We start from the raw sequence: 13,433 nt of genomic DNA on the forward strand, positions 1-13,433 counted from the left end.
GTTAGATGGAGGAGAGGTTGGATGACCATTGTGCAAAATTAAGTGTTATCCCACACTTTCCAGTACGTTTCCCTTTCACCTTACTGGAAAGAAAATGTGGGGGGATTTGACTCAAGCTGCACAAGACCTCTCATTCAGCTATAAATACACAACCTGAATTTACTCATTTGTGATTGAATTTCGTTTTAGCGACAGTCTGGAAGCACCCACAGAGGGGTCAGAAATGTAAAGAGGGGCCAAAAAGTCACAAAAGGCAAAGAGATACACTCTGGCATTCCTGTACAAAGCTTAAAAGAATATAATAACTGTCCATACCTGTAGTAACTGTGGACAGACAACTCCATCTTCCTTCTTTTGCTATGCTACTTGTAGAGGGAGAAGAAAACCTGGTCTCCGTTTAATCTTTAATGAAGTACTGCAATCATATTCAACCTTGGAGCCTTGGAAGGAAAATATGTTTACTGGAATAGGAAAGAAAAGCTAGAAAGTATATAAGAAGAGTCCTATTGGGTCAGGTCAAATATCCATCTAGTTCAGCATCCCATTTCTGAGTATGGCCAATCAGATGCCCCTAAGAAGACCACAAGCAGGGGGCTGGCTCTCCACTGTGTCTGAGCAGCTTTGATTATTAATGACCACTGACAGACCTATGCTCAGTTTACTTGTCTAGGTAAAGGTAAAGGGACCCCTGACCATTAGGTCCAGTCGTGGCTGACTCTGGGGTTGCGGCGCTCATCTCGCTTTATTGGCCAAGGGAGCCGGCGTACAGCTTCCAGGTCATGTGGCCAGCATGACTAAGCTGCTTCTGGCGAACCAGAGCAGCGCACGGAAATGCCTTTTACCTTCCCACCGGAGCGGTACCTATTTATCTACTTGCACTTTGATGTGCTTTTGAACTGCTAGGTTGGCAGGAGCAGGGACCAAGCAACGGGAGCTCACCCCGTCGTGGGGATTCGAACCGCCGACCTTCTGATCGGCAAGTCCTAGGCTCTGTGCTTTAACCCACATGTAAGGTCATTTCCGGACAATCAGTTGATTGAGCACTCTTCTGTCTTGCCTGTGGGGAGGTTAAGGAAATCTCGCCCCACACTATCCAGTGCATTCCCCCCTCATTTTCCTTATTATAAAAACAATCAGATTTTTTGGAGTTTGGGGTCTGTTGTGCAAGGTCTCCACCACATAAGCTTTAACTGCACAACCTGAATTTGCTGGTATGTGATGGAGTCCCACAGTGACTCTCTGGAAGTGTCCTAAGACAGTGAAGTGGCCATCACTGCTTATTGTTGCAATCAATAATACATATTATACAGTGCTATTTTTCTGGAAAAAGAGGTGCCGGAACTCACCATGAACACCTCCCTTGTTCTCTTATAAGGGCAATGGTGCCCACATGAGAGGTGCCAGAACTGAGTTCTGGGGAGTTCCGGCTGAAAAAAGCCCTGATATTATACATTTTATATAATAATTATAAAATGTATAAAGAAGTGCTTTCTCCAATCTGTCCTGATTCTACCATTAGTCTGGGTTATTGTATTCCTAGGACAGTCTAAAATTTACTGGGCCTGGGCCTCATCATCCATCCATCCATCCAATGAAGTAACAAGGGCTGTATCTGAGCCAAGGCTCAGCACAGTTCCTTCCCAAAACAATTATGGTGATCCAGCCCCAAAGTATTCATAACATGAATGTATCCCCAAGCATGCGTAGACTACCTCTCCTTCACCACTGGGTCATTCTATCCAGGTCTGATACTTCTCTGCCTCACATTAACAACTTCCACAATGGGGCACCAAAATCAGGTGGAATCCAAGGGCACACCTAGAGAGAGCAGCAATAGTAAATGCCCTTATTAGGGAGTACGCTGCCCTGAATACCGTAGAACATTTCTCTTTAAATATACATGGGATTACACTAGAAACCTAGGTACGTAGCTGTTAGCTTATTGAAGGGAGAGCAAGAAAAGATACAAATGGGGCAGAGTTATTTGTTTTGGGAACTGACATTTAAAGAATAAATTGTATCATGCTACAAAATGTAAATATTACATCAGCGTAAGGCTGTGCATACACCGTACATTTAAAACACATGGCTTCTCCCAAAGAATCCTGGGAACCATAGTTTTCAAAGAGTGCTAAGAATTGAAGCTGTGAGGGATAAGATATAGATCCCAGAATTTGTGTGTGTGCCCTTAAATGTATGGTGTGTACACAGTCTGTTAAAAATTTTGTGAGGCGTTAACAAAGACATTAACACAAGTAATTCATTTCTTGTATGTTGATAGCTGCATGATTAATAGTATCAACAGTTGTAATCCAATTTATGGTTCCTAGCAGTGGTAGAAAAAATCATGAAGAAATTAAAGCTCAGATTACTTATGACAACTTATTTGCAGTTTAGGGTACTTTATTTTCCACAAAAGGGAAAAAGGAAAAGGGAGGACTGTTCTGGCAGCATATTCACTACTCCAGAATGTGTAAATATTTCTAACATACCCTTGAGGTGCGAAACTGGACTGTAGGATGGGCACTTCAAGATTCAATAACACAAATCAGCATGAGTGCTCAATAAACAGGTAATCTGGAAGCAACCAAGGTATGGGAAGCTAATTATTTGCAGAAAAACTCTGGAATGAAAAACAAAACAAAAAGGATTCCCTCCCACCCACATTAAATGGCTCAACATGCTCAACATCTCGTTACACACCGCCCAATGTCTGAGCGGTGTGAGATTCCAGGGGTACCAGGCATGCTTACCAGGGCCTGTCTTTCCTTTTGGACAATGAGACACAGCAGAGACTGTGGCGTCTTTATGATATATGGTTTATTTACACATATATACAAGCTAAGCCTAGATGGAGAGTGTGCAGAGCATTCCCATCCTAAAAGAGCCCTGTTCCTTCCATTGCTGCAGCCTTTGATTCCAAGAGACCCTAAACATCGTGTATCACCCTTTCTGCAGCAGAAAACAGATTACCCACCTCATGCTCTGCCCTATCCCCTCCAGTTTGCAAAAGGGACACTTTTTTCCTGTTTGCTTATATTATTGCCCACTACAACCCTGGAAACTTTCTCCTCCCAACTCTGGTACTATCTTTTGTTAATTACCTAGAGATCAGAGTGGAGTATTTCCTCTTTGTCTCAGAGTATTTTGCCTTGTTGATGGTTTTAATTGGGATCAGGTGTTAAACAGGGTTGTGTTATTGCCCCAACTCTGTTCATTATTTTCATTGCCATGATCCTACACTTTGTTGAAGGGAAACTCCCCACCGGTGTAGAAATCATGTATCAAACAGATGGAAAGCTCTTCAATCTGAGCAGTCTGAAAGCAAAGAGTAAGGTTACTGTAACTTCCATCATAGAGCTTCAGTATGCTGATGACAACGTAGTGTGTGCACACTCAGAAGATGACCAAGTCCAAACCATCCTAAATATCTTTGCAGAAGCTTACAAAAATCTTGGCCTATCACTCAACATCCAAAAAACCAAAGTGCTGCACCAACAAGTACAAAATAACCCCTCTGCAGCGCCACAAATCCAAGTCAATGGTGTAACATTGGAAAATGTCAATCACTTCTCCTACCTAGGCAGTTATCTTTCCACAAGGGCCAACATTGATGCCAAAATCCAGCGTCGCCTGAGCTCTGTGAGTGCGGCTTTCTCCCAATTGAAGTGCTGAGACATTCACAGGGAAACCAAAATGCTTGTTTACAAAGCTATTATACTACCAACCTTACTATATGCGTGTGAAACATGGACCACTTATAAACACCATCTCCAACTCCTTGAAAGATTCCACCAACGGTGTCTCTGAAATTTTTTTATACATCACTTGGGAAGACAGGTGAACTAATATCAGTGTACTGGAAGAAGCAAAGATCACCAGTGTTGAAGCAATGATTCTTCAACTTTGTTGGACTAGTCATGTTGTGCGAATGCCTGATGATCGTCTTCCAAAGCAACTACTCCATTCTGAACTTAAAAATGGAAAGCTTAATGCTGGTGGTCAACAAAAGAGGTTTAAAGACTGTCTCAAGGCAAATCTAAAAAAATGTAGTACTGTATAAACACTTACAACTGGGAAACACTTTCCTGCAAGTGCTCCAGTTGGAGAACAGCCTATACCAAAGGTGTCATGGGCTTTGAAGACACTCGAACTCAGGATGCAAGGGAGAAACGTGCTAAGAGGAAGGTACTCTTGGCAAATCCACACTGTGATCAACTCCCACCCGGAAACCAATGTCCCCACTGTGGAAGGACATGTGGATACAGAAAATTGGCCTCCACAGTCACTTACAGACTTACATTGTTAAAACCGTGTTTATAGAAGACAATCTTACTCGGCTATGAGTGATCGCCAAAGAAGAAGACTTAATGACAAGCCATCATCAGCCTGTTCTTCCAATAGCCCCCATCCAGCTAGCTCTGCGGGAGCTGGCCTGGCTCATTAGCAGGAACTAAATTTAATTCTTTTACTGAATTAAAAAATTATGGGTGACTTTCACTCACAAACTCTGGCACCCAGAACCTATAGCAATATTTAAATTTACTGTTAATGCAAAGTATACAATCCATAAACAATTTAAGATTTAAAACTGTGGGAAATGTTCCACAGTACATCTTCAAGATCATTTAACCCAGATTAGTGGCCTGCTCATACCCACTTACCTCCCTGCCATATTTATAGTCATGGTGTCTATAGATTGGTAAAAGGTTGGATTTTCTACTACCTTTTAGTGCACCTTTCTGGATGGAGTTATTTATGACAGTTGTTTGTTTACTTATTTTTTTAAATTAATTTTTCAGAAGTTTAACATATACACTTGAATATACTCTTTTCCATGGTGTTTTTATTTCTCCCCCTCTGCCGCACCCTATCTTCTATCTCTTATACCATAACAATACTATAATAGCTTGTGTACTTATTTTAGTTCAACCCCTCTTTTCCATCCAGAAGGATCCTGAAGAGCAGGGGTTAAATAAATAAATAAGCAAATCATGATTGCTTCTATCCTGCTGGGCACTTAAAAACATTACATTCTTTTTTAAAGTATCTATTTCACCTTTCTGCATATGCACTCGAGATAGCCATGGTTACGGGACCAGAGCCTGTTACCTATTCCAGAATAATTAACATACGAGTGAGTACAAGAGTGTGTGATCACGTATATATGTTCTTGTGGTGTAGAGTGGATGAGAGGTACGGGGAAGGGAAGGACTGGCAAGAGAAGAGTTGGAACAGGGAGTGACTGGATTAATTGCCTTTTCAATGAAAGTATTTATTTATCCAGAAAGTAAAGTGAAGCTCAAGGGCAAAAATGGAAATCATAGCACAAGTTTAAAAATAGTCCCAGACGGATTCCCACTAATTGCCTGGTTTACAAAGAGGCATCTGAATGAATAGGCAAGTGGTAGAGTAGAATTCAGGCTGCAAGGAGTGGCGGGGGGGGGGGGTGTTACAATTTTTTTATGTTCTCCTACATTAAAACAAAAGAAAACAACAACCAAAAATCTCCCTGCAAGTAAAGGGAAACTATTAGCACATTAGAGAGAATGCTTATAGTCCAGGCTGCAAGGGCACTGCTAGGTACACTGCTAGCGTTATAAGAGAAGGGAGTAAAACCTTTTTCTCTCTACTTTCTCATGTATAATTTTATACACTTCTATGCACGTCACCTCTTACTCACCTTTCCTCTGAACTAAAAAGCCCCAAATGTTGTAACCTTTCCTCCTCATAGGGGAGTTGCTTCATTCCCTTGATTATTTTGGTTGCCCTGTTCTGAAATTTTTTCCAACTCTACAATATCCTTTTTCAGGAGAGGTGACCAGATCCAATGCCCCACAGTAGATCAATGGCTACAGTATGTTCTCTCTCCACTGATGAAGGCAGCTGGAGAGGGACAGTGCTGTTGGACTCAAGTCCTGCTTTCAGACTTCCCATAGACATCTGGTTGGCCACTGTGGGAACAGAATGATGAACTCGGTAGGTCTTCTTATATTGACAGACAAGACCTGGGACATGGGGCCACCCCCATGTCTGCTTCCTGGTATACTATTTTTCTACTTGCAGGAATTTTTTGACAATGTGCAGGATCCTCCATCAGCATTCAGATGTAATATAGTCCATTCTACCACCTCAGAATGCCAGCTACTCTGCATGCATAGAGAAAAACTATCATAGAACTAGTTACAGATAGGTAGCTGTGCTGGTCTGCCATAGTCAAAATAAAAAAAATTCCTTCCAGTAGCACCTTAAAGACCAACTAAGTTACAGGAAAAGGCAAGGGGTGAGAAGGTGAGAAATGGCTTAGTCATGTATAATGAGATAAGAATCCAATGTCTCTGTTCAATGTCTCTGTTCCTGTAAGACCTATTACAGTCGTTAAGAGTCGTCAACAGGCTCATCTCAGCTATCTGCCAATCTCCCATTCCCACCACCCTTCTGAGTAATACCCCTCCCCACCTTCTCACTATATAGAAGGATCTGGCAACTTCTGTTTCAGTGTATCTGAAGAAGTGTGCATGCACACGAAAGCTCATACCAAGAACTAACTTAGTTGGTCTTTAAGGTGCTACTGGAAGGAATTTTTTTATCATAGAACTAATCTATCCCTATTCTTGGACACAAAAAATTTACAGGACTCCACTTTAAAAAACCAAGCTCTGAGCACACAAGCAAAGCCATGGCAAAATTCAGCCAAAGTTCCACATTTTGGAGTCACCCCATCAGAGGAGTGACTCCTAATGAAAGTGTGCTAGTAAAATATAAATACTGCTCATTCACCTTGACTGGAACATGGGTTTAAGTATTGAATGACAAACACATATAAAGGGAGAGCTAGAGACTTGCAATGTTGTGAGGTTCCCCATGCAGAGCTGTCATCCACAACCAGAAACTGCAGTGCAGTTACCCAGCTATCTGAATAGTCTGAGGCTGCCCTCTTATGTTAACCTGATTTATTCTGTGGGAGGGTAAGAAGAGACAGGAAAGGGTTTGCTTATAATGCTATTGCATCTCCCAATTCCCAAGAATGTGTGCACTTTCTCTTTTAAGATTGCCTCCTTGCAACCACGAGGACTAGAAACTATGTTTTAACCACTACCCCTTTCCTCATCCATAACCATGAAGACTAGAAACATAGCTTGTCTGGGGAAGAGTATCAAACTAGGATCTGGGAAGCCAGGGTTCAAATTCCCACACAGCTATAAGGTCACATCCACACCATATATTTAAAGCGCAATTTTACCATTTTAACAGTTACGGGGAATACTGGGAACTGTAGTGGGGGTTTTTTTAGTGTGCTGGGAATTGTACCTCTGTGAGGTCAGCACCCTTAAGAAAACTGTTCCTAGGATTCCCCATTACAGTTGAAGTAGTAGAATAGTGCCTTAAATGTATGGTGTGGATTTGAAGCTCAGTAGTGTACCCTAACCTTCCTACAAGGTTGCTATGAGGAGACCATGTAAGCCACCATGAGCTCCTTGGAGGAAAAGATGGGTTATAAATGCAATGATAAGTAAAAATTGATAAACTCGTAGACATGGGACCCAGCATTTCCCCCATATCAATATGGGAATTATATTCTGCCCTTCACTAAAAAGTCACAAAAAGAATCTTGAATAAAAACGTAACATTCTAGTTTATGAATGTATAACTGGAAGGCAGCGGGGGAAGTTTATAATTTGCCAGTCGAGCAAAAAAAAATACTGTAATCAAAATTACTAGTCATTTCTCCTCCATACAAAATTTTCCCTCAGTCGAGGGGCTGGTGCAAAGTTTCCCCTTTTTCCGAAACAGCCCTCTTCCTGCCCCATCCAAAGCCTGTCATATTTCCCTTCGCGGTGCCTCATTATCTCCCAGCCCTCGCGAGCTTCCTTTCTGAAACAGTCTCCATGGCAACCAGCAGCAGTGGGACAAACTGAGCGAGGGATGTGGTTTGGCAAGGGCCATTGGCGATGGAAAGTTGCCATGACAACTCTCCCGCGTCGTCGATCCTTTACGTACGTCGCCTCGCGCCCGCCCCGCGCCGGGCAGCTACGAAGTCTCACACTGCGCATGTGCCTAGAACTAATCTGGAGGGTGGTAAAACGAGAGGCTTGAGAGGGAGGGGGGAGGAAGGAAGGAAGGAACTGTTAATTTCGCACATGCGCAGTGGGAATGCAGGCCTGTAAGGTAAAGGGATGGGCTTACCAGAAGGGGTGGGGCTTAGGGGCTGCTGGGATCCTCTGTATGGTTTGAGTAAATGTGGAGAGGGCGAAGCAGGGGGGGATTTGAGGGGTTTGTGTGATTGTGAGCTGATAATTCGGAGTCACGTGACTTTGCAGGACTTCCAGTATGGCCTTCCAGGACATGGGGCGGGGGGGCTTGGCACATTCAAAGGAATTTGGCATGACTTGTAGGGGTTGCAGTGTGACTGAGCCCCATAGCCGCATGGCTACATGGGGGGTTTAGCATGATCTACCAGGACCTAGGGGGTGGTTCAGGTGCCTTGGCATGGTTATAGAGAACTTTGGTGAGGTCAGGCTTTGGGGTCACCTGCTGGGTCTTTGGAGTAGGCGCGTACCTCCAAACACATTAGTATTGGGATTTTAGTATTACGTTTATATCCTACTTTTCCTCCAAGGAGCTCAAGGTGGTGTATATGGCTCTTCCCTGCCCCTATGTAATCCTCAGAGTAACCCTGTGAGGTAGGTTAGATTGATAAAACAATGGCTGGCTTAAGGTTGCTCAGTGAGCTTCACAGCTGAGTGGAGTTTTGAACCCTGGCCTGCTGGGTCTTACAGTCTAACCACTACACCGCACTGCCACATCCTGCTAGGGTCCTTGGAGCTGCTAAACATCATATGCCCTCACAGGGTCTTAGCATGATCTTCAATGATATTGACATGAGCTGTGACCCTTCACTTGGCTGATACCTGAACTCTCATGTCCTGGATCTGGTACATTAGAGCTTTGGCATAATATGCTGGCAATAGGTCATGGAGGCAGATAGGAGCTTTGGTGCATTTACTTGGTGCCCACCAACAATATACAATGCTAGGTGGGGTTGCCATCTCTTTTTCTAACTATCGCTGTAGCATGGAACACAGAAATTAAGCAGATGAAGCACTTCCTGAGGAGAAGGGGCGGGGGCAGTAAATAGAAATATAGCTACTAAATTCCTGCTTTCTCGGGCTGTTGTGATTAGAAATGCACACAGCAGTAGTTGTAGGCAGCTGACATTCTGACCTGAGAAATCCATGGAACAAGATGACCTGACAATTATGATGATATGTCCTGGTAGAGCCTTAGGTACATCTGAAAGTATTAGGACCCTGTGTGGCATGGTGGAAAGTGAAAGGACTGTTGTATGTAGGGCTGGGGGGCAGGGATTGCAAAGTATAAGAAAGCGTAGGAAAAGGAGAAAAATGTGTCTAAACTAACCAGATGTTCCTAGATAAGCCTTTTCTCTGTGTGTTTGACTTTCATGACTCTTATAACTCATTAGACCCTACTACCTTCCCAGTAGATTCAGAAGCTATTACTCTATAACTCATACAAATTTAACCTCCCTTTATCTTTGAGAATTCAAAATCACTTGCTCTTTCTTGGGCTCTAAGACAGCAGTCTCATTTGAGCACGTTTGGATCTCGGTTCCACCATAACCTTCAACCCCTGCTTTACCTTATCAAATAAACCCTGGAGCCCTCTTCTACTTTTGCCCCCTGTTTTAGCTGGCCCCCTAGATTACCCTTTTAGAGAACCCAGGAATCCTCATAATGCCTTCCTAATCAGTTGTATGTAACCTGCTCTCTTTTTCCTCTCCTCTTGCCCTTCCTCATTCATTAGGACTGGTGAAGAGCTGATGCATTTCCTGGAGACGGTTGCTAACAACTGAGTTGACAAAGGCAACGTGTGCTGTTGGCAGGAGAGCCCAGGAGTTTGCACCACAGCATCCCCCAAACAGATTGCCTATACATAAAGTGCATAGCTGTCAGAGTGGCTCTCCAGTAGAGAGCAAAGGTACTTCTAGTTAATGCTTTTGGAGCGGGAGTTGGGGCTGATTTAATCCAGTTCACAGATGCTGAGAAAGCTGCATTTTAATACAGATTTTGGATAAGAGGGTGTTTAGGTATAGTGGGAAAACAGGCATGGGATGCATTTGGATGGAAAGGGGGGATGGTATGTATATGAAGGATGAGGTAGATGCGTGATTTGAAAATAGATGAGCGGATTTAAGTGTGGGCAAAATTTAGTGAGTGCTAATGCATTATGCTGCTTGCTGTGGTCGTAAAACTATTGGATGGGATATATTCAAGAAGTAACATGGTGTGTGTGTGTCTGTGTGTCTTGTGCTAAGTACCAGAGATTATTCTGTTTCAGGAGGGGTGGTTCTACTAAGATGTTACTTACAGCAGCAGCATTTTTGTGGTCATTCAGCTGGACCACAAGAAAGCAATAAAGGCAACAAAGGGAAATGCTGCATGCACACCTGGTTTTAGTTTAAATGTTCATTTTTAAAATGAAAAGTGGGTTGTCCTTTTCACCACACACCCACCCACAGTGAAATTGTTTAAAAAACAACAACCACAAAACCCTCCAGCCCTGCTAATTATATTCATAGTTTTTCAGCCAATAAAATGTGAGGCGAAAGAGGTGGGCATTACAAGGTTTGTACATCCTCTGTGTTACTGAGAAGTTGATCTGTTAAGACACTAGTTTTAAGGGCTTGTTACATGGTTAGCTGTTGCATTAAAGGTAAAGGTAAAGGGACCGCTGACTATTAGGTCCAGTCATGGCCGACTCTGGGGTTGTGGTGCTCATCTCGCTTTATTAGCCGAGGGAGCCGGCGTACAGCTTCCGGGTCATGTGGCCAGCATGACTAAGTCGCTTCTGGCGAACCAGAGCAGCGCACGGAAATGCCGTTTACCTTCCCGCTGGAGCGGTACCTATTTATCTACATGCACTTTGACGTGCTTTCGAACTGCTAGGTGGGCAGGAGCAGGGACCGAGCAACGGGAGCTCACCCCGTCATGGGGATTCGAACCGCCAACCTTCTGATCGGCAGGTCCTAGGCTCTGTGATTTAAGAGACTGCTTAAAAAGTTTTCACTCTGCAGCTGTATCGTGTGAGAGCCTTGCCAGTGTTCATATCACTCACACTGTATGGCTTACCCCTTTCTTGTATTTTGCAGCCTTGCAAATACAGACCCTCCAAGTGTTGCTATTTTCCAGGGACAGTTCCAGATTTACAGAAGCCACTCCAGTTTTGATTTGATCCTGGAATGTCCTGCTTTTCCTTAGGATGTCCCTATTTTCATTGGAGAAATATTGGAGGGTGTGGTAGGGTGTCCCTATCTTCATTGGAGCTATGTGACCCCCGAGCCAAGGAGATAAGTAACTATACAACTATTAGAAGACACCTGAAGGCAGCCCTGTATCGGAAAGTTTTAAAATGTTTAATATTTTATTATGTTTTTATATATGTTGGAAGCTGCCTAGAATGGCTGGGGCAACCCAGTCAGATGGGTGGGGTATGATTAATAAAATGATTGTTGTTGCTGCTGTTGAACAGGTTGCCCCTGTTTTCATCAGAGAAATGTTGGAGGGTATGCAGATAAGTCTGCACAAGTTTCTGGCCCACAACTTTTTTTAATGCTACCACCACCTACGTTAATCATTTGTTTTAAGTAATTTATATATTGCCTTTTTAGCCCAAAGCCCCCATAGATTTGATGTCTTAACACTGAAAGGAAGAGGGAACTCTTGTAAAGCTTCCTGGTTATAGGCATCTTGAGGCAGTTCTCTGCCACCTCAGGCAAGCAGAGAAATGATTATATTTATAAGTCTGGGCTCTTGAACGTTATTGGTACCTTTAGAAGTCTTTCAATACTTCTTAAGGAACTATTAGGTGAAGTCTCATGGTCACAAATACTCAAAACAGAAGATAATTCAAGATGGATGGGAGTTTCGTAAAGGGGAAATACTGAAGGCACAAATTGTCTCTCAGGTGGCACAGTGGGCCAGTGTACCAGGCTGTAAACCAGAAGGTTGGTGGTTTGAACCCAACCAATGATGGCTGTGGGCAGGATTCCTGCATCGCAGGGGTCTGGACTAGAAGACTCTTGGGATCCCTTTATGATTCTATGATTCTGTGTAACGGATAGAAGTATGCTGGCTGTTGCAGCAGAAGAGACTGCATATGAAGTACTGAGTTAGAATGAAGTTTACTTTTTAAAACCTGCCTTTCAGGGTGCATTGATCTCGCAAGGCAGTTTGCCAGACTCTAAAACACATGAAAATATAATTGCCACGAACAAAGCAGAGCCCTGAATTAGATGCATGCAGCTGGTTAGAGGTTTCTGTGGCGTTGTGCACGCTGGTAGGATGAATGTCAGTTGGCGGGAGAAAATGTTGGATTGCCATTTTATATGTGTGCTTTAATTTGGATTTATTTATGTTTTTATTTAGGGAACTCAGAATACGGAATAGAGGTGTCTTGCTCCCTTGCCGTTAATTCTCCTAGCACCCCTGAGGTGTGGCAAGAGATGATGGCAAGTGTGGCAGAAAGATTTGTGGACAATCAAAGAAACATTTAAACACTTCAGTGTAGCGTAGTGTAGATTAGTATCAAAATATTTGTTTTTTTATTTGCAGAACATGGATGGATAGTTTTTCATAATGTTGTGTTCATTGTTATAAATCAAGCACTGCTAGGAGTTCTTTTTGTTTTCCATTGTATTTCTTATCAATAAAAAAATCAGTGTGGCACAAGCAAATTTTTATTCTGAAAGCCTGGCCCAGAAAAAAAACAACTTTGAGAACCACTGGACTAAGATGTAGTGACTGGCCATGGGCATAGCCAGGATTTTTGTTAGGGGGGGAGAACTGATGTGATTGGTCAGTTAAGTATTTCTATTGTTTTACTTGATCTAGAGGGGGACAGCTGCCCCCACTTGGTTAAGCTCACGTGACTGGCCCAAGATCAGACTGGGAAATGTCATGGTGAGCAGTGTTCCAATCTGGGTCTCCCCGTTCAAATGTTTTATGCAGTATGCTGCCCTGTTTTCCATGAATGAGTTATTTTATGACAGTGATTCTCACCTGCTAGCCTCCCACTTTGTTTTATCATTTTTTTTCCACCAGCAGGAAGAAACCGAAGATGCCGTTCTTCAAATCTGCTTCAAGCCTCCGCTCAGATGGCAGTGACGTGGACTTGGAAGGCCTTGGTAAATTCCTATGGAGGGAAGTGAGGATACACTGTAGGAACACTTGCATAGCCAGAATTTGCATTTGGGAATATTGTTGTGGGAAGCTTGTAACACTAGATTCCCTGGATGCAGCTTGTGATGTGATCCCAGTGTCATTTGAATGGAAAATCCCTCCCCCCCCCCATACACACACTGGAATAGGGAAACAGAAAGGTCATTCTCTGGCCCACTTTCTCCATTCAGTTTG

General features: G+C 43.2%; 2 protein-coding genes across 3 annotated transcripts in view; one reads left to right on the forward strand and one right to left on the reverse strand.

The window, feature by feature from the left end:
• EMP3 (epithelial membrane protein 3 (MAM blood group)) overlaps positions 1 to 13,212 on the reverse strand; it is a 25,216-nt gene extending 12,004 nt beyond the window's left edge. The window contains exons 1-2 of the mRNA XM_083471780.1: positions 13,080 to 13,212; positions 316 to 440 (exon numbers count right to left, since the gene is read on the reverse strand). The gene's annotated coding sequence lies outside the window, so the exon portion shown is untranslated. The remainder of the gene's footprint in view (positions 1 to 315; positions 441 to 13,079) is intronic.
• The window catches only part of ODAD1 (outer dynein arm docking complex subunit 1), a 24,530-nt gene continuing 21,037 nt past the window's right edge, over positions 9,941 to 13,433 (forward strand). The window contains exons 1-2 of one of the 2 annotated variants that reach the window (XM_083471757.1): positions 9,941 to 9,999; positions 13,122 to 13,204. In XM_083471757.1, the coding sequence (XP_083327883.1) occupies positions 13,138 to 13,204 (67 nt within the window). In that variant the 5' untranslated portion in view covers positions 9,941 to 9,999; positions 13,122 to 13,137. The remainder of the gene's footprint in view (positions 10,000 to 13,121; positions 13,205 to 13,433) is intronic. The other variant, XM_083471758.1, reaches the window with a different exon arrangement.

Source organism: Podarcis liolepis, assembly GCF_965112155.1.
Source record: "Podarcis liolepis genome assembly, chromosome: 13".
Lineage (NCBI taxonomy): Eukaryota > Metazoa > Chordata > Lepidosauria > Squamata > Lacertidae > Podarcis > Podarcis liolepis.